The following is a 23,433-nucleotide window of genomic DNA, read 5'->3' as shown; positions in this document are numbered from 1 at the left end:
ACATATTATGTAGGCTATACTATGATGCATTTACAATGATCATTTCCAGCACACAGTTAAAATATACCCAAAATATATTTTTAGAAAATAAACTAAAGTGCAATTATTTTAAAGTGTGTTAAAAGTTGTAATGTGAAAATAGGTAAAGCATGATGCTAATATACTTTTAATATATTTAAAGATAGTAAGATTTTTTTGTTAGTATATTTGCAGTGTACTATTGAAAAAGTGAATATATTTCAAATACAATAAAGTATAATTCTTTGACTTAAGTGTGTTTTTAGGTTGTGGTTAGGACTTAGGACAGTCAATTAATTACTACAATACAAATATAATTAGTAAATAGTTCAAAATCATTTCAATAAATTCTAGTTGACATGTCTGTCTTTCTTTTTCTCTATTCCTTTAAGGCTCTCTTTTTGGACTAGAAACCCCAAAGTGTCTTCTTGATACAGGATGTTCCTGTCAGGTCTGTGCTTCTCTTATTTTTTAAATAAGTAATAATAGTAATAATTTACTTATGTCATTCCAAACCCAAATGCTGTTATCTTTTGTGAAAATAATGTAAAAAAAAAAAAAGTTCACTCTGTTCCACTGTATTTATGCATTTAATACACCGGACACCGGAACTGGGACTGTGGATATACAAACCGTAAACAAAGCATAGCTTTGCTTATCATTTTGATTCTGAATAGGGCTGTCACTAATGTGACAAATTATTTTGGTAATAGAGTAATCGGTCAATTATTTTAACAATTAATTGAGTAATCGGATAATATTTATTTTGAGGTAATAAAAATAGATCTAGGTGAACAAATAGCCATTAAAATGACTTAAAATACATATATAATTACTATGAGGCAATAATAATTGGTTTATTTATTGGTAAAAACACTGTGTAATACATAATATAATATAAAAAAACATTGTGTACATTACATATTATAAAAAATGCCTGCAGAGTGTGCCACTGATTGTTGTTTTTACACTTTACAGCATGAACAAATCGTTGTTTAACATTGGTAAAATAACATTTAATTCAAATGTACACTTAATCTTTAATATTTGGCCACTTCTTTACAATAGAAATGCTACAGATAACTGTCATTTCTTGAACAAGAACATGTGGACATCAAAACATGCAAGCTTTTATTTTGAAATCGTGAACTACAATTCGCATAAATTTATTTTTGAAATCACGAGCTGCAGTGCGCATATTTAGAAACATATTGATGTATTCTCCTGTGTTGGCATAGGCTTATGAATGATTTACATTACAAATCTGTTGAAATGGCGCATGTTGCATTTCCAGATGAACGTTATTGTAACGATGAGGCAGGAATTAAGCGGAGAGAGAATCCACATGCAAGCACTACTTTAATAAAGTAAACAGGTAATCCAGGGCAAACAACAGAATACAGAATACGGAACATGGAACATGGAACAACAACCGACAACCAACAACTGAAGCACAGAGGTTTAAATACACAGGCAAACAAGCTAAACAAGATAACAAGGGGGCGTGGTTAATCAGAAACACATGGGGAGACTAATAAACAAGAAAAACTACAAAGGACTACAAAACATGGCACAGAACAGGAAATAACAAAAGTGCACACAAGACAAGGGGAACACAAGACAGGAATCATGACAGTTATCATCCAACACACCTGTCTGTAATTATTAAGTGCTCCTGAAGATCTTAATTGGCTGCTTCAGTTGTCTTTGATCAGGGTTGGAGCTGAACTTTACAGGAAGGTAAATCTCTAGGAACAGGATTGGGGACCCCCAGGGGTGTAGCCAACATTTCAGTGAGGGGGACAGAAATGTCAAGTGTAATACCAGTTTTTTCTGACCTATGTGTAATTGACAGGTTTTATTATTTTCTTATCCCTTACTTTTATCTGGCTAATAAATCAAATAACCCTAAACTGCTTCACAATAACAAAAAATTCTATAGGGTTGTCCTAATGACAATTTTATGATTGGTTTATGCACTACAAGTGCATTAAGCCCTCATGGATTTTTATGTAAAAATAAATAAATAAATTGTATCACAGAAAAAAACGTTTTTATAATTTCTGCACTGTAATAAAGGCTGTCAATTAGCACTGCACTGTTCTTATACTTTATGAAAATACCCTGAGATGGCTTGAAAAAAACAAATCATTGTTTACATCACGCTTTGTGGCAGCATCATATGCATGCTGCTTGTGTGGATGCAGTCAGTTTTGACCGCAAAATATTTGATTGGATGTGTTGTATTTGACCTTACGGCACTACGATTTTTCTGTTTTTACATTAGAGGCAGCATTTTGTCCTTTATAAATGCATGCTCGGTTTTAATGATTTTATCAAATTGGGGCAGAATGAAATGAATGGCAAAACTGAGAATTTTGTTCACGCACTCCCTCTGTCACCTCATGTTCCTCCAGGGGTACACGTACCCCAGTTTGGGAACCACTGATTACTGGAAAAGGCTGGCCTCATGTTAATTTGTGCCTGACGCTCACACGCATGTATTCCCATTGCATTGTACAACACTTGAATGTGTCTAATTTTTTCATCAAAATGCATACGGCTCCCCCAAGTATTACACGACATAATAGCCTACATAAATCACCCAGTCTTTCAATGAAGATGTTTGCTATACTTAGTTTTAACTATAAAGTTTGTCTAAATGAAAAGAAACTAGTTCATAAAACTCAAAACAATTAAACAATTCAGATTACTTAAGATGTGTCAGTTTGGTGAACTCAAAAGAAAAAGAAAGTTCTATTAAGCATGCACTCAACTTTAATCAAACAATTGTGACAGACCTTGTTGATCAGTTGGTTTTCACTTTCTTCATTCTAGACGACCATTATGTCATGAAAATAGCCTATTAATTTATTGGAATGCTCAAGTAGGATGAAGATGTATAGAAAAGCCTTCTGTGTGTGCCCTCTTGACTTGAGCATTTGCTTGCTTTTCGTCACTTCGTTTTTCTTCTTGTGCACTGGTTCGCTAAGCTGAACTGCCAATCAGAGTGGTCTCTCACCAACGGCTCCGACATCGATTCAACAAGCTCAATCGGCCTAAAAGCCACACACAATGCTCCGACTAGTTCTGATTATGTGGAACACACAGCAAAAACTGAGGCTTGCCAACCGAGGCTTGGTATGTCATGGCATTTACAGCCCTGTGTTCTATGAGGTTGCCAAAGGTTAAAATTTGGGCCTTTATTACATTAAGAACCATAAGGACCATTACATTTGTGACTCCAGACCCAAAATTGTTTGATCCCCCCAATGTTCAAGATATAGGCTAGTTGTTGTATAAAAACAATATCATTGGCAAGTGTGTGTAATGACCATATATCAGCATGGCTGATTCTTGTTAATGTGATTTTGCTTTAATATAAAGAGTTTACAAAGCGTTTCACAGATTAGAAAACAAGAAAATATTTTTTTGTTTAGTTAACATGCATTCATCTCTTTATCGTATATCTCTTTTGTAACTTAATTTGCGATTGATCCTAAAACTGTTGCTCTGTTTATTTAAATGTACTACTACTTAGAGCGTTTTTTGCAAATTGCGAGTATGAACGTTTTCTAATTTGTTATATGAACTCACATTTTTAGTCCATTTTTTTGTTAGTCAATCTGATAGTTCCATGCTAATAACCTCTTTATTTAATTATTTTTCTCACTTATGTCTCCATCCCAATGAACAGGAGAATTCTGCTGAGGTTACTGTAGATTAGATGTCATCCATTAAAGTCCTGGAATAGACCTCTGATTAGTACTGAAGTACTGTGTAAGATCTGTAATAACAATGCATGCGTTGAGATTCCAGTAGAGCCGTTCAAACATTTTAGGTTTAAGTATGTGACACATTTACCTTGTTTCCTGTATGTGTGGATTCTATGGAGTGGAATCTCCAAATCAATGAATATATATATCTATATATCTATATTTTTTTTTACACCTTATCTGGGCACATATGATTATTCTAAGTGGTGTATTTAGTCAGATGTGGTGATTTCCATAAGGACTCAAAATATACCACATTTTTAAAAAGCCTGAGTTGATTGGCCACCTTTAATTAGGTTATTAATTTTAATGGAAAATGTCTTATCAAATGCAATATTTAGCAGCTGACATGCACTGGGCAGAAATTATTCATCATGGATCAGATCATGGTTTTGAGTATCAATATACAGTATCTGCTCTTTCCAATGAACAGAAGAATGGGCAGTTATCTCAGACAACTTAATCAAGATATTTTAATCAAATCAGCAAATTTGAATTTATCGATATTGAATTCAAAATATTGAATTTATTGATATTAAATTTATCACGATTAGAAGATCTGGCATCTGTCAAATCATCTCAGATGTATTAAGGCCCTTGCACACTGAGTCCGAAATTATCGCATGCGTTTTTTCGCTTTCGTAATTCGGTGGCTCTGAATTGTCAAAACACCATTCAAAATGCTTGCAACAGATGCGAAAAACGCAGAAAATCTAACCTGATTCGATTTTTTTTTGACGGATGAAAGTTTCGGAGGCAGTGTACAAGTGTGATTGACATATCGTGAGGTCGTATTTATTTTTTAACGAGCGAAAATTTCAGACGCGAATTTCGGACTCAGTGTGCAAGGGCCTTTAAGCGGGGTACAAAGAATGGACCCCTGTTGATTTAAGGGGCCATTTACACGACACCGTTTTCAAGTAAAAACAAAAAACGTTTTATGTGATTTGGTCGTTCATTTACATAACAACAGCGTTTTGGGGACCAGAAAACGGGGTTTCAAAGTGCCTAACCCGATATGGTTACAGTCTAGGTGTAAACTACAAAAAATGTGAATTTGCGAAAACAGTGACATCACGCGCATGCGTATTACATGTTCAGTTTATAGGCACTAGTGTTTCTTTACAAAGTGACATCGCCAACTTCTGGCGTGGCATGCATAATATAGCGTTTTTAGTAGCATTTTGACAACATTGTTGTCTGGACGCAAAACTTTTAAAAAACGCAAAGGAAAGACTTTTCCGTTTTTAGTGCATCACTGTCGTATAAACATAAATTTTTCTTGGCTGATTTATGAGCATTTCAAATAATGAAGACCACCTCAGATGTCCTCACAAGATGGCTTTCAACATGCTTCACATGCAATTTGTGAGGACATTTTTAAAAATTCAGTATAGCCAAACCCATACACAAACTTTTACAATCTATTGGTAGCCTAATTACGGACAAAACTTCACGACTTCACACTTACAAATAAACGGATAGAGTAAGAGAGTATGCGTATTTGGTGTGCTGGCTCCGAGCTTGGAATTTGGCCCTAACCCAGAGTACTCCCCCTGCATCCCTGGCTGGGATAAGAACCATGCAGAAAACTGTCGAGGAACATAGGTGAGTCGACTGTGTATATATATTGGCCTTTTCTCGTGCTGATCAGATAGATCGTTTGAACGTGTTCCTCCCGAACTTTGTTAATAAAACATCATATAGCCTAGATGTAATTTATCCTTATCTTTCATACTGTAATATATTTCAGTCCTCCAGAAACACTCTGCATGAATGCAAACCGATCATATCATATAGGCTATCTCCTTTAATATTTTAGAAACTGATTCTTACTTATGACATTTATATTTTTTAATAATGTGTCTTCATTTATATAATCTGATTTTGATATTTGTATTCAATTATGTATGTTATTTTTCTTCTTCTTCTATTAATTAAAATTAAATTTTGTTGAGGTGGATCTAATGATATTTTTTATCCCCTAACTCTAATCTCACAAACCTTTCTGCATTTTACTATTTTGTAACTCTGGTCCCCACAATATAGGCAAAGCCGTATCTACACTCGCATGCACTCAAACATACTGAGAAAGCTTTAGAGTATGTTCCCTGTTCCATTTATCAGGAGATTCCCCTCCTGTCAAATAGCCTACATATTTGCACTGCGTTGTTTGCTATACCTACTCTCTCTTCTTATCAGGATGCACAAATGGCCTGTTAGCAGCCAATCATGCATGCTGTAGTCATTTTAACCACAGTAAAGCTCGTTTACAAACACTCTTGTCGTGCAGTGCATGAGTTTTTTTTGCCAAATGAGGCATGGCTTGATGGATTGATGGCGTGACGTCAACACACAGTTACCTTGCCGTGAGGGAGGGAGGGGGACTAATCTGTGTGTATGTGTGTGTCAGGAGAGAGAAGGAGAGAGACGCGTTAATCTCCAGGGAAATGGGCACGTTTGGAATAAGCGGTACCAGTCAGCAAGCTCACTCTAATATTCCAATGGCTGTGGGAGAAGTGTTTCCAGAGAGAGAGAGGGAGGGAGAGAGAGAAAGAGAGAGAGAGAGGGGGAATATGAGGGCAGTACTCAGGATGAGCCTGCGCTTTGAGGCTGTAAAACACTAGACCCTGAGGGCATTCTCTGAGGTAAGCTCCGTCTCTCTCATATTTTAACAAGGTTTTACGCCACAGTGTTAAACCACGGCGCGTCTATTCTTTATGTTTGTAAAGTAGCGCGCGGTAAATGTTCGAGTCTCTTCGCGCTCCTCCATATAGGCTACTTGCGCTCTGGTCTGTCAGATATGAAGATTGCGCTTAAATCGGACCGGCTTCGCCGTTAACTCTCCTAAGGTAAATATAGGCGGTAGAAGTGCCTACCTGAAGGCCCCAGGGTTATCGCCGGCAAATTGTATTAGTCAGGACCTGAGAATGGATAAACGAGTTCAAAGCCGTCTTCAGGAGTCCTTTCGGCGTTTTGACAGTCACTTCATATAAGTCAGAGAAGTTTATACATTCTGCTAAAGATGTGTTGAATGAAATAAATGTATCATCTATAAGTTATAACCCGCTCACTTATTTCCTCTAGTATACTATTTCTTGGCTTCCTTGTTTCAGCTGGCTGCAGCTATTTTGAGGTCAGTACACTGACCAAATTAAAGCAGCTTCACGCAGCAAATTACACACTGAGAAACTGCTTTTAGTTCAGAGACTTGTGTGTGTGTGTGTGTGTGTGTGTGTGTGTGTGTGTGTGTGAGAGAGAGAGACCTACTTTATGAGGGGAGTTAAATAGGTTTGTTAAATGTCACACCACAGCCGCTTTTACGGTCACCTCCTAATAAAGCAACTATTGTATAATAACAGTTTTTAAAGACGATCTCACCTACATGGAACTTGCGTTACATCCTGAAGTTTTGTATAGGCGACGGAAAAAACAGTTCATTTGCCGGATTATTGCTCAAATTTTAGTGAACGTGTGACTTTTACAGCTACCGGCTCGTTTTGGGTTAAATCGGTTGCCATTGTTAAAGTAAAGCAGATAGTTTCCTGTGGTTATGATGCACGAAAATGTATGTCTGTTCTTTAAGTGTCTGATAATGTGTAAAATAGATCTATCTATCTATCTATCTATCTATCTATCTATCTATCTATCTATCTATCTATCTATCTATCGAGGTTTTTTGAGCTACTGTATGGGGATGGTGTGTAAATTGCTCAGTTTAATTTAAATATGTTAAACTAAACATCCTCATTTAAATAATAATTTAAATGTAGGCTATAGCATGTCTCACCCTCTGTCTCCAGTGACTTTACTTCCTTTCATTTAAAGACTGACCTTCATTGCAGCTCTCCCTCTTCAGGAAACCTGACTGCAAGAGAAAAGAAAAGTGAGCTGGTATCTGCCGTCCAGCTGAGATGCCGCGACACTGACGGCCCTGCCCCGTCTGTCGAACCGGACCAATGATGATAATGAACTCGATGATGTCCACACGGCGCGTGTAGCGCTAAATTCACCACTACCGGACTCTTACGAGACACTCCACTTTGATCCGCGCTCATTCAAACTTCAGATGGACTACATTCACCCTGCACTGACCAGTAAAATGAATTGGATCACACTACTGCTGGCCGGCTTGACTTTTTGGGGCAAAGTGTCCGTGCACAGCTGTTTAGATTATGATGACAGTTATGATTATTATGAAGAGGAGAAAACAGAGACGATAGACTACAAGGATCCCTGCAAAGCCGGTAAGACGCTTTTTTATGCAATTTGTCCTATCGCTTTTGATGTGTTCACACTTTTTGTGAGGTGATAAAGGGATGAAGCACACCTATTTGCGCTTGACGTTGCTGTGCATGTTATTCCCAAACTTTAGATGTTTTTTTCTTTACGCGGAGACGCGCGTCTCACAGAGTCCTCTGGTACAGGAGCATCAGCGACGCCTCTTTTTGTTTAATTATTTTTTCTTTTCATTTGACGTAGAAATATCTCTCACGAGCCCTCCTCCTCCGCTGATATTATCTAGCCCGCTTTAATTCGGTTTCTCCCGGGATGATCCCGCGGCTCGCGAGGCCACGTGCGCGTCTCTGTCATAAACCCGTGCTATCCGTGCGCACGTTTGTCCATGCAGGTATGAGCGCGGGTGCACGATTTACAATATATTTTATTTAATTATTGTACCAATCTAGCGAATGTGAAACTGAGTTCACTCAGTCCATCTGAACCTGTATTTATCATGCTGACAGCTGGCAGGCAAAGCTTATTGACTGACCTCCTGTTATTGCAATAAATATTTGTGTTTAGTAAGAAAAAAGGGAGTACATAAAAGTAATCCGTGGCTTTTATATGCGTTTAATAATGTTATTATTGCATTTTACATTTATATAGTGTAATGATTATAGATTTAGTGGGATTGACATCTATAGATATTTTAATGGAGGATTAAACTGTAAAGATTACAGACGCACAAGATTACAGGGACAGTGTGTAGGCTATGTATGTTATATAGAGTCAGGGGTGGCATGTTTATGTATTTGTATCTTTATGTTGACACATATTCATACAGATTATCAGAAGGCCATTAATATGATTTGTTTTTCACCCTGTTCTCTTTTGGATGTGTAAGTAAACTCAGCCTAAGACAGAGCAGATGTTTAAATGCACTGTCTGCAGTCACATTTTGTAAAATTGCTCTGTTCTTCTCCCTCTCCAATGCAAACACACAGATTCACTCACAAATCTCCCTCTCCACATTCTCTTTCTCATTTTCCTTTGTGTATATATCATGTTTACTCAGGAACTATAAATCTGAAAAAAAAAATTCTCCGCTGCAATGTGTTGGCATTGTTTCCAGGCCTTCATGAGACAGATGCATGTACACACAGAGGGCATACATACTGTACTGTACTGTACACACAAGTAATATGGATTACTTAGAATGACTAAAAGCTTGGGATTGCAAGAGTGTTTGTATGCGTGCAGTGTATGTTTGTTTGGATTAATGTGTCTATGTTTGGGTGTATGCATGTAGGAGTATGACTGTTTGACAGTTTAGGGAGGACCTCGGTTTTTCCAAACTGAAATATTCAGCCCAGAAATTTGACAGGCTAGTTGATAGCAGTACTACAGGGAAAGGGTGGACAACATCATCACACAACCTTTAAGCACATGCATAAATAAATAGACTTAGAAAAACACTTTTAATCTCTATTACACAGAGATTCTGTCAGATTTATGTCACATATTCAGGCGATCTTAATTCATATTGTTAGTACTAGTAAACGCGACAGCCTGTACAATATGAACATGTACCCAGCTGGCTCCCTTATAAATACCAGTGTACACTCAAGATGACTGAATGTCCTACTCAGGATAATATTTCATATATGTGACCCTGGATCACAAAACCAGTCACAAGCACGGGTATATTTGTGGCAATAGCCAACAGTGCATTGTATGGGTCAAAATTATAGATTTTTCTTTTATGACAAAAATAATTTGGGTATTAAGTAAAGATCATGTTCCATGAAGATATTTGGTAAATTTCCTACCGTTAATATATCAAATATTTATTTTTGTGAGTGAATGCAGCTCAATCGCGAACATAAATGGACAATTTTAAAGGCTATTTTCTCAATATTTCGATTTTGTTTTTTTGCACCCTCAGATTCCAGATTTTCAAATCGGCCAAATATTGTCCTATCTTAACAAACAATACATCAATGGAAAGCTTATATATTCAGCTTTGATGTGATGTATAAATCTCAATTTTGAAAAATTTACCCATGTGACTGGTTTTGTGGTCCAGGGTCACATATGGTTAATGTGCTATCACAAGCTACCATTCATATTCAGTCTACTTTTGACAATGGCCCCAAGATAAAACAGTGCTCTAAAACATCATGATGTTAATATTAAAATGAAAGTTTTAACAGTTGTAATTCATAAACCGCAACTTTATATGTAGTTGCTACAGTCATGAGATGCATTAGTGGAAAAGTTTGAGTTACAGTGCTTAAAGATCTTTGCATCATACCAGGTGAAATGCTGACCGTCCAAAAACTGTCCAGGTCATTGAGCGTGTTCGATCCAGCTCTCGCCACTCTCTTAGCTGATGGAGCATTTTACCTACGCGTTCGCAGTGTAGCCTTGCATTAGCATATCTGTGCTGTGTTGGTGTGTTAGCAGAAATAGCCATGCTAATTAAATATAAGGTGTCAATGGGGGAAGAATGGACCCAAATTTAGCTTAATTGTGTACAGGCTTACAGGCACACACACACACACACACACACACACACACACACACACACACACACACACACACACACACACACACACACACACACACACACACACACACACACTTTTGCTTAAATAACTTTTTCTCGTTTGTGTAGACTAGGCCTAACCATACCAATAAAATTCATTTTTTGGCACTTGTAGATATAAATGAAGACATAATTCACTCCCTAAATTACTATTTGGAAGGGTTTTGTGTTAGGGCTGCACAATATATCCTTTTTAGCATTGATATCATGATGTGCACAATGCACATCAGTGATAGTCACATTGCAGGAAGTGCGATGTCAAGTATAGGGATCGTCGTTGATATGTGATCCATACGGACCAGGCCCCACAGTTCGAAATGCATGAATGCAAAAATGTTTAACCATCATAGAGCGAAAGTTTATCATTTTTTATCACTTTTTTTATCACGTGTTTTAGGTACTGTCAGTTTAAACATTCAAACGACTTTAAATCATTTGAGTGCGAGAAGACGCAAATTCGAAACCCGCTCGCTGTTTTCTGCCTGCACATACAGATCCGAGCACAAAGCACGTGAACACTGAATTCCATTCTCTTTCGCATCTGTTTGTGCTTGAGTGGACGCATGCATGCAAAATTATGTCAAGATGCCTGCCTCGGATAGTTATTAGCACAGTCGTTTATGGCTCACGTGAACGTAAACAATTGAGAAAAAAAAAACGATGCGTATCATTATATTGGATCTGTGCTTTATCTCTTAAAGTGACAGCTGCAAATTCTTGCTGCTGTCTGTCATTCATTTTAATCATACAACAAAATACAAAAAGAAAATGACTTTTAAATAGCTTTAACAATGATTACATATATTTTACTTAGTGCTTCCCCTTAATAGACGACTAATGGTTAGTTGACTAGAAGAGGCTTAGTCGACCAGTCTGCGAGGGACAGATTGTTAACGACGGTTCCTTGGGGTAATTACAGTATGTGCAGGAAAACACAGATCCCAAATATGGTTTATCATTTGAAACATGTTAGTAGTAGCAACTTTACATGACTTCTGGCTTTAATGTTAACCTATATAAATGTGCGCTATTATTAGGCACATATTCAAGTGTTTGTGCGGAGTGTTGAAGCTATTATCGTGCTTGCGTAACATGTAGGCACCGACTTGATCACTTTTCATTTAACTTAAAATACTCTTTCATTTTTGGTCTTGCATCAAGAGTAGCCTAATAAGTCATTCGAAACTGACAAAAAAAATTTTGTGTGCACTCACAATAACTAAACGTTGTGCTTTTGTAAAATATAGAAAACAATCAGGATGCGCTTTCTGTAGCCTCGGTCTCTATGAACTTGAGCGCGTCAAGAAATAAACCGAAACTCAGCGTGAACTTTCCTCAAAGACATGAGAAATACATCTATTGAAAGCTTGAAATTTCTATTTTGAAATGAACTGATCCAAATGGAAAACAAATAATCTCATATTATGTTATGAAACGTGCAAATAAGTGTGTGCACTACTGCAGAGATGACGAGTCAGCATCTTAAACTTCATCACTGCAGCCGAAAACAAAGAAAACACGAGTTTATCTATAAATTATTAAAATGTTCAGACAATTTCCCTGCTGTTTTTTCACAACACATTCATAATCATTATACTTGTGCCGGTGCGCTGTGGCAAACTTTATGCGTGAGCTTGAGCGCTGATTAGGTTTTGTATAGGCAATTAAAGGCTCATTATTATGATTTGGCTTATGAGAGATTAGTAGAATAATCAAATTCATTTAATCACTTAAATGAACGACTAATTGTCGACTACAAAAATCTTTAGTCGAGGGCAGCCCTAATTTAACTTGAAAGACTAAGCAATGCTATTTTTACATTTGATTATTCAATTTCTCTACCTGAATACTGTTAGACTTACCTGAAAAACATAAATCACTCTTTATTTCATTTGTATCTTTGTTCTATTGTATTTATCAATGCTTGTAATGTGTTTATAATTTTTTATGCAGATTCACTTTCTACAAAATCACCCCAATCATTCTAGAATGATTAATTCTTTCCAAAATAGAGCTTTTTAGGTCATCTGTTGAAATTGTTCCAATATAATGCAGCCCTATTTGGTAAGGCAAGTTTTGTTGGTTCAGTATTGCAGTTGTTCATTGTACATATTTAGAAATTTCAGCCAAAGGGTTGCAAAACCTGAAACACGTCAAAATGTTCTTCTGTATGTTCAAGGTGTATCACCTTCATGAGTTTCTGGTAATGGTTTGTTTTGGTTGACATAACAGAAGGCTATTAGCTCCATTAATGAGGTAAGTGCATTGTTTAGGACTTTGGTTCGTGTTTACAGAAACCAGGAGCTCAATTGGTTTCAATAGGTCACTAAAGGGCTAGTTACATTATACAGTCATTAGGTGATGTTATCTGTTTCTGTTATCTTAAGACATTGTAAACCTAACGACACTGTTGCCACAGAATAACCAATCTTTTCTGATTATGCAAATTTAGCCCACGCCTCCTTGTTTAGGCAAGAGAAACATAAACAAACCCGAGGGAGTATACTGGGAGTGTATGCGGACAGGCTTAGCTTAAGGGGCAAACATGCAAAAAAACCACAAAAAAAACCCCACCTGATGTTCGTTTTCATATCGAGCCAACAAAGCTTTATTGGCATTATTGTCAGCATTTAGGATATTGCCAAAGTGTTTACACAATACTAGTAGTGAAATATACAATACAGAAAATAAATGAAGTCAGGTAAATAAAGTAGTAAAGACTAATACAAGTGTAAAATAGAATACTATAGGGATACATTTACATTCACAATGGATGGTATACAAAAAGCTGTAGTAATGGATCGCCCAATATTATAGTATAGAGTATAGAGAATATACTGTAATATTATAGTATAGAGTTTTAGTGGGTGTTGTGTACTTTACACAAGACCCACTAAAACTCTATACTGTAATATTACCCTTTTTTTCTCCTTTGTATTGTTCACTTGTAATGTTTGCAGCTCCTCTCAGATACTTTCTGCACTTCATTCCTCACTATATCTTCATTGGCTACACATTCATTTTTTCCATTAGTTTCATAGAGGGCAGTGCTTGATTTTGTGGAGTTGTAGTTTATAGTCCTCAAGTTTAGTAGTGAACAGAAGAATTATGCTGTCTAATGGCTGAGAACTACTTCCAGCGATGGTGTCTTCACACACACGAAAAAAACTTTTACTATACCTGACAATGGCAAGTAGTTTCAGAAAATTTAATGAATATAGCAAATTATGCTGTTTAGCTGGTTTTATCTGTCACAAAAACATGAATAATAATTTTAAAAATCATTCTGAATATAATAGTGTTGCTAACTTAAAGGGTTAGTTCACCCAAAAATTAAAATTCTGTCAGTAATTACTCACCCTCATGTTGTTCCAACCCCGTAAGACCTTCGTTCATCTTCGGAACACAAATTAAGATATGTTTGATGAAATCTGAGAGCTGTCTCACTCCTCCATAGGCTTCTAAGTGACTGAAACTTGCGGGCCCAGAAAAGTTATTAAAGAGATCGTTAATATAGTCCAAGTGACTACAGTGGCTCAATCTTAAGTATATCAAGCGACGAGAATACTTTTTGTGCACAAAAACAAACAAAAATAACGACTTTATTCCACTATTCATTTCCTTCTCTCTGGGCCCCGAGTTGGTTAACGTAGTGTTTTTGCGCAGCGCGTCTGTGTTACACGTCACCACGTAGGCTCACTATTGGCCGACGCTGGTCATGTGTGTGATGCGTGTGACGTACAACACTGACGCGCTACGCTTAAACACTACGTGAACCAACTCGAGGCCCAGAGAGCAAAGAGAGAGCTAACCCTTTAATGCAAAGAGTTTTGGTGAAAAAAGACATCTGATTCTAGACTTTTTAATTGAGGTAAAAGTTTTTAAAATATGCACATCATGGCAGATGTTTTCTTTAGGAGACAGTTGCTTGTCTTTGACTCTTTCCCTGCCAGCGTTTTAAAAATAAAAGTTGCCAGCCACCGCCAGCGTTTTTGATCATTTCACAAAAATGTCATGACCCCTGGATTATTTTTTGTATGAATATCTAAACATATAATATATCAAAAGAAAGAACAGATCTTCTGCTTTAAAAAAAAACACGTTTTATTCTAGCTTCATGCATTCTTTTTTTTTTTTTATCAACACTTGAATTAGTTAAGTATAAGTTTCATAAAAAAAACAAAAACATTTTGAGCAAAAAGCTGATAGAGTTTTTGTCAAGATGGGATTCAGAAAGATGATCTAAACATAGATAGAGTAAATTAAGTCCATCAACACTCCTAATTCTTGCACAGTCCTGTAACTCATCCTGGATTGACATTTCATTCAGTAACATTAAGCAGCTCTGATTTATATGCTCTTTAATGTTGATGATCACGTTATTTTACATATGCATGATTACATATGAGATTGCTTGTTTCTGCGTCTTCTTCGCATCTGTTTTGATCAGAACATTCAGAAATCTTTTAGAAGATGCGTCATAGCAATATGTACTATACATACAGCATATCTCAACTGCTTGATTGCTTGTATTGTTGCAAAATGTAAACTATAGTATCGCCCAGTTCTAATCTGCTAAATGTGCCTTTAAAGGGATAGTTCACCCCAAAATGGAAATTTTGTCATCATTTACTCACCCTCAAGTTGTTCCAAACTTGTATGAATTTATTTCTTCTGCTAAACACAAAAGAAGATTTTTTGAAGAATGTCAGTAACCAAACAGTTGATGGACCCCATTTTTAGTTACCCATATTCTTCAAAATACCTTCTTTTGTGTTCATCAGAAGAAAGAAATTCATACAAGTTTGGATGGAACAACTTGAGGGTGAGTAAATGATGACATAATTTTCAGTGCTGTGAACTATCCATTTAAGGCGTGAAGATATTAAGATATTATAAACATGATTTTTTGTAAAGCTGATTTGAAACTTTTTGTATTATGAAAAGCGCTATACATATATTTGACTTGATTTGACATGAGCGAGTACCACCATTTTTACAAATCAGCTTTTTACAGTGTAACCCCTTATAAAGCCACTTTGAGTAACACTGTTTCATTTACAAACCAAAGCCACATTTTTATCCACATTTGGTACTTGGTATTCATTTTGGACTCTGCATACAGACACTGTAGTACTGGAACAGCTGGTCAGATGAATGTGTGGGAGGGACTCGTGTCAGTCTGACAGGAGTCTGCCCTCTCATTTAATCTTTGAGTCTGTGTAACTGTGATTATTTTATATTATAGTACATGGTGCAGCTGGGTGAAATTCCACATCTACATACGTGTCAGATTCATGGCCATCTGTTTACATATTGCTTATGACCTTGTATGTGTGTGTATGTACAGTGGAAATGACTTTGTGTGGTTGATCATCTTGCTGCTGTTGTTCTTGGGAAAACAGAATGTGAATATTTGGCCGTGTGCTTATCTTATGCCATTAGAGTGCACTAAACACATTTCCATCTCTTTGTATGCTGATTTCCCTCACTTTGTGTGTATGTGCGCGTGTGTGTGGCGAATGTGGGAGCCCACTTCATTCAGGCACTTATCTCTTCCTGGTAGCCTGCATCCTGCCACTTAGCTTGAGACGAATCTCTCTCTCTCTCTGTCTCTCTGTCTCTCTCTCTCTCTCTCTCTCACACACACACACACACACACACACACACACACACACACACACACACACACACACACACACACACACACACACACACACACACACACACACACACACACACACACACACACACACACACACACACACACACACACAGGCACCTTCATTCATGCCCCTTACAAAAGAGGGTTTTTTTCATAAAACTGTGCACACAGCAAAGCAGCGATAGTGAGTGACAAGAGAAAAAAACTTTCACTTGCTGTTGTATTGTAAGTGTCTGCAATGCAAAAGTTTATGTATAGAGTTGTGTGGACAAATATACTGAATTTGATTGCACTGACAAATTGACTGAGTATTACTTGAATATAAAGCACATCACACATGACATCAGCCTGCCTTCACATGTCTTGACACACTCACATTAAAATTCAAAGCATTCAAGACCTCATGAGATTGCTCTTGACTCTTTGACTGCATTTACTTTTACTTTTCTCTGAAATCAGCTTGTCATAATCAGAGTAGATGAGTTGTTGTATATGTGTGAAATGGAGATGGTCAGTGGAGTCGAGTTTAATAAAAGAGGATTTTCCAGGAGCACTCTGACCGGACAGCCAGCTTCCGAAAATTCCCAAATATCCCAGCGTCAGCACTCTGTTTCGCCATGGACTGTTTGTTTTGGAGCAGGGAATAATGAGTCAGCAATCCACACACTTCCTCCTAGAATGTGTTTCGCTAATTAAACAATAACGGCTTTACACATACTGACATGTGAAAAGGTTCTTTGATGCTCCGACAGTGGCACTGACTGAAGTTTGTCTGTCTGACAGTGTTTTTTTTCTGAGAGTGTGTGGACAGTGATTGCTGTTGTTTAAGTGGTCTCTCCCAGACCAGTATTAACATCAGGTTTGGACAATCACAAGTAGTCATTGATAAATACAGATGTAAATTGGCTCCAGAATATGCAAATATTCAATCAAATCGTTGCACTTATAAGCCTTGTTGTTATTCGCCATTTCGACCATAAAACTTACTGAACCGACTATGACATACAGTGCAAATCTTTTTTATTTATTTTTTATTTCCAACATTATGGTAAAAAGGTGTTGTTATGGTACGTTCTGTTCCTAAAACCAGCCAGTAATCTCGAAATAAAATGCAAGCACTGGATAAGACTCTGTGGTAGACCATGAACATCTAAACTTGCACATTTTGAATTATTGCTCAAAACAAAAATCTCTACATTATTTTGCAGAAAGAAAAATAATTGTAGAAAACAGTATGGTGGATGTTTTTAGAAAAGTGAATCATTGATTTAAATAGTGTTTGTGGTTCTGTATGACATTGATTTTTGTTTTCTCCATTATACAAAGACATGATACTTGGCAACTTTATTTTAAGAAAAACACATACACAAATACATTATTTAACCCTGTTTGCATTTGCAGAGAGTGTCCATTACACAAGCTAGTCAAAAATATATATATTTTTTTTTTTCAATTTTAACTTTAATTTTAAAGGCTGTGTACGCGTTTCATGCTATGTTGGCTGAATCTGAAAACTTAGGCAACTGACTTTTTGCCTTGCTACCCCATCAGGCAATGACTTTGCAGGCAGGGCTTGCACATGAAGGATTCTCATGAAACTGATTCGGACAGACTTCAGAGGCAGCGTAATGGTTATGATCTATAGCAAAATAGAGAGAGCAGAGGTGAAAACTAAGCAAATTTTTAATTACTACAATAGTAATATCTCGCGTGAAATGACATCAACGGTGAAAAACGTTGGTCAAAAACGTACATTTATACACAAACTGACCACCAACCCCACATTTTTAGTCAACATCTCTATTTTTTAGCTCAACTGGCACAGATGAGAAAGCACAGGATTGTGGGATATCAAAGACAGTGAAGGATACATCTTTGTAAAATCGCTTTAGAGATTGACAGCTTCAGTGATTATAAAAGGAGGGCTCTTCTCCTGCTTACTGTTTATTATTACCCAATCACAATCTGAATACAAGTTTAGTTTTTCATGCTGCTAAGTACACTGCAAAGTTTCTGAATTGACAACAGTATTATAATGAATTGGAAACTGCAATGTTTGATGGCGATAGTTAACGGATGATACAAAAAATGGGACAAAATTTTAAAGTTCTACTTAATTCAACAGTTTTTGCTCTGGTACCGAAATTGGTACAGAGAACCGTGAAATTTTACCGGTATTTGACTACTGACATGTTGGTACCGTGACAACCCTACTACATGCATAAGACTTTAAGATCTTTAAATTAATACTCTTTAAAGCACCACTGCCATACACATGCAGGCTCTTTGGCCACCATTGCATCACACACTGTTTTTGCATAAATATATATTTGGACACAAATGTGTGGACGTTTTGTGCTTTTATTTCTTTTTTGCACCTTATAAACATGCAGTAACACATTGACGTAGTGAGTGATTAATGTAGTCTCAAAATCTGTGACCCTTCCCTCCAATCACAGGAGACACATTTGAGATGCATGTCACTGCCAGGTGTTAACTGCAGTGTGCCTCAGCTGACCACTTGTGATCTCATCACAGATTCACAGAGACAGATTTTAATACCAGGTGTAAACGGGCCCTTGATGATTATAACACAGCTGGTAGAGTTTAGTCTCAGGACCAGTGAAAATCTTTTAAAATGTAGCTTTTTCAGTTAGTCAGGTTTCATGAATATCCACTGAAATGTCATTGTTCTGACGAAAGCAAGACGTCTGTTTTTAACATTGTGAGGATGCAAGGTGACATCAAGCAGTTATTGGAATTGTGTTTTTTTGTTTGAGTGTGTCTGTCTGTCCCTGATCCTTCCTGTGATCAAGCTCGCAGGAATGCTTTTTGGGCTGTCACCCAAAATGCTTTGCGTCATGTCTCTCTGACATGTGGCGCAGATTACGCGTGTCACTGACAAACAGAAACACCCCACTCATCCTTCAGCTCCCATGATACCCATTCATCAGTCTCAGCTGTATTTCTGTGGGTTTAATGAGGAAGGGATTCTTGGTATTAAACTTACATCACAGTAATGAAGCATCAACATATGGTCAGACTTTCTGAGCCCATAGTGTGTGTTCATCAGAGCCTCCCTCCAGGATTCTCCACAACATCTGCTGTCACTGTGTACATAAAAACAGTCTGTCAAAAGTGACTACAAGAGACGGTGATCAGTGGCCATTATTCATTCAAGTATACAGTTGTCAGCTCTGTTCTAAAGCCTAATGAGCTGTCTTGATATCATAGACAGTTGCCTTCTAAGGAGCCATTCACACACAACGTGTTTTTTGCATTTAAAAACTTACAATTGATCCTAACAAAGCTTGAAGTTATAAGATATTATACATAAAAAAATACTGTGAAATAATTTTAGGAAATTCTTAATAAAGATTATTGTATATTTTACAAGAAAATAATTACAAGCTTATTTTATTTTATATAAATAAATATATAAATAATTACAAACTATAATTATTTTAGTCTTTCTACATTTCTACATTTAATTAAATGTGTTTTTTCTTGTTTCCTTGTAATTATGTGTGCAGTTTACTAGCAATTTCTGAGTGAAAACTGTTTCAAAGTAAATCCTACACTAGTTTTAGTGTAACACATAAATATTATATAAAATAAAACAAATTTAATTATATTGAATTTTTTTATCCATGTTTTTACCAATGTTTTATTTATTACATGTGAGTATATTTATATTCTTGCTTTATCCACAATGTTGGATAATTATGCTGCATTGTGTGAAGAGCACCGCTTATAACAAAGCTTTTATCTGAGAAACGAAGTGGTTAACTGAATGTATCACTTTTGCAATGCAAAAAATATTTCTCAGTGTCTATGTTCTTGCTGAGACAAGTTCACTCAAAGTGGATGCACAGTTAGTTACAGATATAGGCTACTCTCCTTCAACTCTTAAATCATTCATAGGAAACAGTGAGAATAACTTGGATGTTTCCGGGATAACCTGGTGTATCTCATTTGGAACTGTAGTGTGACCTCCAGGATAATCTCCCATTTTTAATTCACAATTTTATCTGCGGATATCACTGCACCCAGATTAAAACACACCTCCCACCGCGCTACAATATCCTTGGAATTGAGATTAGCATTTCATATTCGCCAAAACTTATCCCCCTCCCCCCACCCACCCCGGATGACACTTTGTTCCCATTTGAGCAGATGCAAAGCTGTTAATCTATGAGTTTGATTCGGCTTTTAACATTTAACTTTCAATGAAAGAGACACAATACAATTAACAATCCCATGTGACTGTGATGATTACATGTTAGTCACCAACCATTTGATTCCCCCCCTAGAGTTTGATTGTTAAGTAGACAGCCTCTGCTCTGTGTCTATCGATCATCACGGCTGAAGTTATTGACTGGTGCTAAGTTAAGATGTGCTGTCAAAGACTCATTGATGTTAAACGAATACATGATTGCTGAGGCATTACTGGGCTTCACTCCCAGACTTGCCAAATCAATGTACAAATTCAACACAAAGCCTTTTCCTCTGCGGTCAAGTCGAAGGCACTTTGCCTTAACATGGAGACATATTTCACGCTGTCTTTCTCACTGTCAAGGCTATTATGAAAACTGCAGAGAGACCTCATGCTAGCTTTTAAATATAAAATTATTCAGCAGAAACTGAAATATGCTTAGCTGTCTAGGGGCTAGATTTGTATACTTGTGCTGATGGACAAATACCTGTGTGTGATGTGGAAAAAACAATTCAAGACCACACAGTGATTTACTGTAAAAAGTCAACTTTGCAATTGCATCTTTATATATAAAAAATAAACGCTTTTCTTGGAATTTTCTGTATAATTATAACAACTAGCTTCTATAATTTCCTGCAAATTTTCTCTGTAAGATGTTCTCTTTTTTATTTATTTTATTTTAAGGTGCTGTGAAAGTGTTTTAGACTGTAGCAGAGAGTCCCACAGATAAGTGTTGTGGGGTTAGATCAGTGCTAATATTAGTTCTCTATGAAGGGTGTGATCCACAGGAGACTCCAAGCTTTATATGAATGTGATACGGAACACAATCACCGATTCAGGCTGAACAATGTCCAGGGAATTGATGGGGGAGGGATGGATGCTTGTATACACACGTGCGCATACACTCACTAACAATAGTGCAGTTCACCGTTACGTGTACATACGCATATGCTCATACACATGCATGCACAAAGGAAAAGTATATTCCAATATGGGACAATCAAGATAGCTTAAAGCATGGTCCTCATTGTTTATTGTTTTATATCAAGGTTGAGGAGTGAATGGCCTGCCAAAACTACTCGCACACACAAATGGCGTATTATCTCCTTTTTCATGGCCATCTCTATGACTTCCTTGGCGACAGGCTAATTTAAGGATGTATGATGTCATGAGTCATGACTGTAGTTGAACATTAGGAATGTTGGGACAAGCGTGATGCAGACATTATATGAACAGGAAGTATGTATGTGTTCCCTGAGTCCTGACACTCCCCTGTTAATTTTTAATCAGCATTTGAGGGTGCGAGAGTGAAGGGAAAATTGACAACCCAAGATGTTTCCTCTCATGTTAACTTGTCGATCAATTGCATATGCAGCAGACCTTAAATTAGCATCAGTCAATAGCTCAGGCCACACTGATCTGAGTCGTAATCGTGTCTGCCAGCACTTAGACCATCAATCTATGATGCTGCCAGAGTGTGTGTTTGTGTCCTCTAATAATATCCTTCTCTGTTTCTTTTTTCCAGCTGTATTTTGGGGAGATATTGCCTTGGATGAAGAGGACTTGAAAATGTTTCAGATCGATGGGACGATAGAGCTTTCGCAGCAGTCACATGGGAGACAGGGACACACATCTGGTAAGACACATCAGATATCACAGGGCTCCAGACTCCACCTGTCAACAACAGTTTAAAATTGGCCAAATTGCAAAGAAGTTACTCTTATGAGCCAGTTCTTTTTAAGATTTGTGAAACACTTGCGATTTAGACTCGGTCTGTAAATCGTTCTGAGCCCTTACTGCGTTTACAACTGACTGAGACGTCCTAAGATTCTGATGCACATGTTTTTTCAGCTGAGTTCAGTAGCAGATGTACAGTAGACAAGGTTAAAGCTGCAGTTAGCAGCTGCTAAGGGTTGTGGATGGTTTCTGGTGCAGAACAATAACAATGACTCGTTCTACAGTCAAGTTCAAGGTTTGCGCTTCTGTCTGACTCAGTCCTTGAAGCCTCTCGTGAGCTTTTTTCATCCTGATGTCAGACCTTCCTCCAGGCGTTAAATTCTCTGATCTAGCGCTGGCCTCTGTGCAGTTTTAACTGCAGGGTAGCACATAGAAACAGGCACACACACTCAGTCAGTAGCCTCTGTGGATTGTGGATTTAGGATAATGTCTTGATCAGTCTGAGATGCTGAGCTGTCATAAGGATGGAATAGATGTCCATGATTGTGTTGTGGGCTGTGGGTGATTTAAAGTCATTAAAGTCATATTGAAGTTGAAGAATGTGTGGGGATATTGAGGAGTTATTGGGGAGTTTATAGCTTCAAGTGATTAGACTTGATAAATGCTCCTGTCTCAACTCCACTGCACCATCAGCAAACAACTGTGTGTGTGTTTGCATAGCAAGGTCTTTGTCTTTTACTCCTTATGTAATGAGAAAAGTGCAGAAGTGTGTGTGTGTTTCTTTGTAAGTTAGAATAATTGTTTACAAAATCCTTCCTTGCTGTTATCTAAACTGACCAGTCATGTGTGTGTGTAGTGTACGTCTTTCCCAATGGCATGTTAAGGTAAACTGTCAGTCTGTCTAAAACATGATACAATCATTTGTATGAGTAATGACTACCCACAGACTAAGAGCACTTTACCTTGCTGGTAGCGGCATTGTCAGCAACATTACCTTTATCATTGTCTGAGTCTTTGGCAGCACAAAGACGGAAGTGAGACCAAAAAGACGATAAGGATTCAGCTTCGCGTTTCCGTTCTGAGTGGGGTTGTTACAGGATGTGCCACCGGGGCAAAAGGGCAAACTGCATCAGGACCATGATTAGCAGGAGAACTGATGCATGTTCAAACCAGTCAGGACAGGTCCTCTTTGGATATTTCCAAATTTATCAGGATGCTGTCATGTAGACAGCAGCACACACTTGTATACCTG

General features: G+C 37.3%; 1 protein-coding gene across 4 annotated transcripts in view; it reads left to right on the top strand.

Annotated features, from left to right (window-relative positions):
- Positions 1-6,024: 6,024 nt before the first annotated feature.
- The window catches only part of tll1 (tolloid-like 1), a 48,577-nt gene continuing 31,168 nt past the window's right edge, over positions 6,025-23,433 (top strand). The window contains exons 1-3 of one of the 4 annotated variants that reach the window (XM_082164659.1): positions 6,025-6,442; positions 7,654-8,041; positions 22,030-22,140. In XM_082164659.1, coding sequence (XP_082020785.1) covers positions 7,864-8,041; positions 22,030-22,140 — 289 coding nt within the window. In that variant the 5' untranslated portion in view covers positions 6,025-6,442; positions 7,654-7,863. Of the gene's footprint in view, positions 6,443-7,622; positions 8,042-22,029; positions 22,141-23,433 lie in introns of all 4 variants that reach the window. The other 3 variants (XM_082164658.1, XM_082164657.1, XM_082164660.1) reach the window with 3 other exon arrangements.

The sequence above is a fragment of the Leuciscus leuciscus genome (assembly GCF_965113295.1).
Source record: "Leuciscus leuciscus genome assembly, chromosome: 3".
Lineage (NCBI taxonomy): Eukaryota > Metazoa > Chordata > Actinopteri > Cypriniformes > Leuciscidae > Leuciscus > Leuciscus leuciscus.
The sequence above is the reverse complement of the archived record's forward strand: the minus strand, read 5'-3'. Positions and strand labels throughout refer to the sequence as shown.